At 59.3% G+C, this 4,715-nt stretch overlaps 2 protein-coding genes across 2 annotated transcripts in view; both read left to right on the top strand.

The window, feature by feature from the left end:
- The window catches only part of LOC114007533 (colorectal mutant cancer protein-like), a 3,689-nt gene extending 2,993 nt beyond the window's left edge, over positions 1 to 696 (top strand). The window contains exon 4 of the mRNA XM_027771199.1: positions 618 to 696. Within this exon, the coding sequence (XP_027627000.1) occupies positions 618 to 696 (79 nt within the window). The remainder of the gene's footprint in view (positions 1 to 617) is intronic.
- A 233-nt stretch (positions 697 to 929) lies between these two features.
- Positions 930 to 4,715, top strand: part of LOC102490850 (MCC, WNT signaling pathway regulator) — a gene marked incomplete at its 3' end in the record, with an annotated part of 38,845 nt that continues 35,059 nt past the window's right edge. The window contains 1 exon segment of the mRNA XM_027771202.1: positions 930 to 1,099.

Here is a 4,715-nt window from a genome sequence, read left to right as displayed (position 1 = left end):
CCTCCCTAGCCTCTGGTTAGAACACTCACAAGAGGCTGTTTTTACTTTTTAAGCCTATTATTTTCATAAATCTTTAAACCATCTCTTTTTGGAGAGGTTTTTGCCATAGGGCGCGTGTGCTCACCAGAGAGACAGAGAGAGACAGAGACAGAAAGTGAGAAATCACCCCCCCCCGCCCAGGGAGATGGCCATGCTGCAATCCCTTCTCCATTCTCCTCTTGGGCTCTTGGGCATGCACACACACGCCCCTAGCGTGAGTTTTAAGCCACCGGGTCCAGGACGCGAACCTTGGTCGACTACATAGGAGTCCAGCGACATAGCCATTACGCTAACTGCTGGTCCCAGCACTTTCTACATTTTAAGTGACAGTGCAGCAAGTTAGGGGTGGCGCTTGGGCAAGGCTTTTCCGTGGTTTCTGAGCCGCTCCTCAGCCCCCACCAGCCCGGCCGCTAGCTAGCTCCACAGGTACACGATGTTCCCAGCCCCGGGGTTCTGGACCTCAGTGCAGCCCTAGCTGCGGCACCCCCCCAGTGACTGGGTCTGGAATAGCACTGCTAAGGCCTGGATGTAGAATTCTGCGCTGAGTAAAACCACAGCATTCATATTCCATACCACAGACAAATCGCGACACGCGAGGAGTCGCCCCTCTCCTTGGCTGTAGTAACCGGCAGCGGTGGCCCAGAGTGGCAGGGGTAGGGGACGGGAAGGACAGGGAAGGGATGCAGGGGCACAGTACCCACGCATCAGTGTGGGTTGTGTCAGGTGAGCAGCTGTCACGGAGACTGGCCTTTCCTATGCGCCATACCGCACAGACAGACCCACCAGGGAACGTCCACCGATGCCGGGTTTACCGTAAGTGCTGGCTGTGTGGTGTCCGGCAAACCAAGCATGCCTGGGGACCAGCGTCCCTGGAGTGACACCGTCCTGGGGAAACCGGCATCCTTTTGCAGGTGTCCAGCAGTGTGGCAGAACACCTGGCCCACTCGCTCCAGGACTGCTCCAACATCCAGGAGATTTTCCAAACCCTCTACTCCCATGGCTCTGCCATCTCCGAAAGCAAGATCCGCGAGTTCGAGGTGGAAACGGAGCGGCTGAACAGGTGAGGACAAGCCTGTGCTGGTGGTGGTGGGGGAGCCGCTCAAGTTGGCTTTTGGGTGGTGACAGGCTGATCTGTCAGGCTGGGCATTCCCACCGTCCCGGCATGTCCAGCCATCGGGGAGGAGGGCAGAATTGAAGCACCTGCTCACAGCAGGCAGGCCAGGCTCGGGGTCTGCCACGCGTGCGTGTGCACAGAGCTTTGTGCTTCGGCGCCACGCTTGCTGCACTGCTCTTTAAATGCCCAGTAGCTGATGAGCACGGCCCCTGGGGCCCACTGCCTCGTTCTGCACTGGACCTTGCGTTACAAAGCATGTCTTAGGAGCGGGCCGTGTGGGACGGCAAAGGGGTCACCGATGGCAGCCAGGCATGCAGGCCCCACTGCGCAGCAGAGACCCACGGGAAGTGTTCCAGCCGCCGGGCCCTGGCAGAGGACAGCTGGCAGAGCCGTCCGGCACTGCCCGGGCCTGCCGCTCTGACCCCTCCTGCTCTTCCTGGTGGTGCCTGATTCCATCTCTGCTCCTCGCAGAGGGGCCGCCCCGAGTCCCTGCATCCCACTCGGAGAGCGTTTACATCTGCAGTCTCCGAGTAGCAAGCTGTGCCACCCCAGTGGTGACGAAGCTAGCACAGCGCAGAGGACGGCCCGCTGTGCAGGCCAGGTGGCTCCGCGGTGCCCTGCGGCAGAATGGACTTTGGGTCACGCCCCAGTGCATGGCCGCCGTGACCACCAGTCTTCAGGGGACAGCGAAATGGGGACTTGGAAGGCTCACAAGCTCACCAGGAGGTGTGGGCACCATTCCCCGGCAAGCGCTGCCTGGGGAACAGGAAACCTGGGTAAAGTGAACCAGCTCGTCAGCCCACCCTGCGCTGGTGAACGTCCTTCCTGACAGTGAAGGGTCTGTGGCAGTGTAGGTCATTCCAAATCTTGCAATTAAGTGGTTTTCTTATTAAATCCAAACACTGAGGAGTGATGGTCGCCACGCACAGTAAAGAGGCTTCCCACCGTCCCTGGGCAGGGAGTGCTTAAACCTAGGGTCAGGCAGGCCCTCCGCAGGGCCCTGGGGTGGAAGCAGCCGCTTTCTGACCGGTGTGAGGCTCCTTTCGCCTCAGTCCTGTGTACGCAGGAGAGACTGAGGGAGAAGAAATATCGGTGCTTTAACTGATACGGTGGTGGTTAACAGCTTGCCCAAGGCTCCGGCAACAGCCATTTGATCCTCAACTTTCGAGAGTAAGATAGTCCCGTTTTGCAAATGGAGAATACAAAGAGCTGGAAGTTGGAATTTAGTGACTTGCTTAAAGTCCGAGCTATTAAACAGCAGAGGCAGAATCCGAGCCTCTCTCCTCTGACCCATTGACCTCGCCTCCCTTGCTTCTCCGGGGTCAGAGCTGTTGCTGGAAGCTGGGAGCGCTTAGACACGATCTGCCAGGAGACCCATAGTACCATCTCCACGTTGGCCTCTTTAACTTCAGTATCATCGTTGTGGGTGGAGGGGGTCACAGCTACTCAAAAGTGTATTTCCTCGCTGAACAAGTCTGTGTTAAACACCTACTGTGTGCAGGAAAACACAGGGTCCCTGCTTGTTGGCGCTAGCCTTCTGTTAGAGCAGGCGGACAAAAACAAGCAGGTGAGATAGGGGGAAGCCCGGGGAGCAGGGCATATGGGAGAGCCCGGGGAGCAGGGGAGATGGGGGAGCTCGGGGAGCAGGGGAGATGGGAGAGCCCGGGGAGCAGGGGAGATGGGGGGGAAGCCCAAGGAGCAGGGGAGATGGGGGGAAGCCCAGGGAGCAGGCGCCATGCGGGGAAAGCCCGGGGAGGGAAGGAGAGTGGGGACTGGCTGCACAGCAGGGAGGGCAGCCTCTCAGTGGGCAGTCAGGGAAGGTGTCTTAGGAGGGAGTCATACCGAGGAGTCTGTGGCTGACTCGGGCTAAAGTAGGAACTGCACGCAGGCCAGGCGGCCTGAGCGGAGGAGGAGCCCGGCCAGGGCGGTGCAGAGGCCAGGTGGGCTCCAGGGGCACATCAGGGTTATGGACAGAGGTTACTCTAACTCCGGGTAGAATGCAGTTGCCAGTGGGGAAAAGCAGGACCTGCTTTACGCTCCGGATCACGGAGGTGGGAGGGTGGGACTGAGAGAAGCAGGTGGACAGGTCGCCACGGCTGACATCGGGCCGGGTCAGGACCTGTGCCGGGGTGAAACCCATACTAACACAGCTGGGCGAGCTCTGAGTGTGAGAGAAGGGACGGTCTTGCAGGAGACTCGAGTGTCCGGCTTGACTGGTGGCCACGTGGTGGTGGCATCGCTAAGGTGGAGAAAATGGGGGAAGGCAAGAGTGGGAAGTCAGAGCCCCCATTTGGAATGTGAGGTTGGGGCGGCAGCGTGACCCCGAATGCAAATGCCAGGAGGCAGCTGGGTGTGCAAGACTGGCACTCAGGAGAAAGGCTGGGTAGAGGACCGGGAGCCCCGGAGGGGTGAGCCTGGGCGAGTTCTGCTCAGGGTGCTATGGTGGGGTCAAAGCTTCGCCAGGCATGGAGACCCGTGTACACCAGCAAGTCGGAAAGCCAGCGAGAGTGCAGGGGCTGTCGTGGTAAGCCTTAACGTGGACAGGGCAGAGAAGTGCGTCCTCGTGTCACCCGACCTCGGTCTTAATCTGCGCTCAGTGGACACCCCTGCACGCACGGTGATACTGGGTGCTGGGATTGGACTCAGCAGGTGGTTTCCAAGCCCTCCCCCTCTCACACGTCACTTGCACGGCGTGTGTCCCTTGGGGCCTGGTCGTGAGGGTGTGTACCATGGAAGACAATCATCCCAGCTAGAGTGCCCAGGACAGAACGGGGACACCAAAGGGTCCCCACTGCTGTGTATTTGTTTTCTGACTCTGCCAGACACGTTTGCCCTGAACGCCCTGTTCTGAGTCCTGCAAAACGCACCGCCACTCCCAGTAGTCAGGGCCACTGGGCTGTCCACACCCGGAAGGGGCTCGGATCCCGTCCAGAGGTCTGGCCCGTTTCCCCCTTCTTGTCCGTGTACTAATTCACCCTCTGCTTTTGCCCTTCATTGAGTGGCGAAGAGTGCAGCATCCAGGGTTCCAATCCCAAGGCAAAGTCCCTCCCCTTCTGGCACCAGCAGGTGGCGCAGTGGTTACGCTGCTGGACTCCCACATGGTCCACTGTGGTTCAAGTCCCAGACCCAGCGGCTGGAAAACCCCAGGTGCATGTGTACCCAAAATCCCAAGAGGAGAATGGAGGAGAAAGGGTTGTGGTGTGGCCATTACCCCTGGGGGGCGTGATTTCTCACTTTCTGTTTCCCTGTCTCTCTGTCTCACCAGCAAGTGCACACGCCCTATAACAAAATTCCCTCTTTAAGAAAAAACACTTAACTATCTGTCCCTCTATTTTTCCTGTGAAAGACGGGGATAACCTCCCTTGAATCCAAGGGCCACTGGGAGGGCTGCTGAGCACAGGCTATGGCTGTGATGCGGCCTGTCATGTGTCCCCCGGGAGAGGCCCGCCATGAGCTGCCTCCTTTCCTGAGCGATGCCGGAGCCTTGCACAGGGTCTGCCACAGGAGGAGGTGGCGCGGGGTTGCCACTGGCTGGGGGGGGGGGGGGGGAGGGGGGAAGGTT

The sequence above is a fragment of the Tupaia chinensis genome, unplaced genomic scaffold (genome assembly GCF_000334495.1).
Source record: "Tupaia chinensis unplaced genomic scaffold, TupChi_1.0 Scaffold000195_1, whole genome shotgun sequence".
Classification (NCBI taxonomy): Eukaryota; Metazoa; Chordata; class Mammalia; order Scandentia; family Tupaiidae; genus Tupaia; species Tupaia belangeri.
The sequence above is the reverse complement of the archived record's forward strand: the minus strand, read 5'-3'. Positions and strand labels throughout refer to the sequence as shown.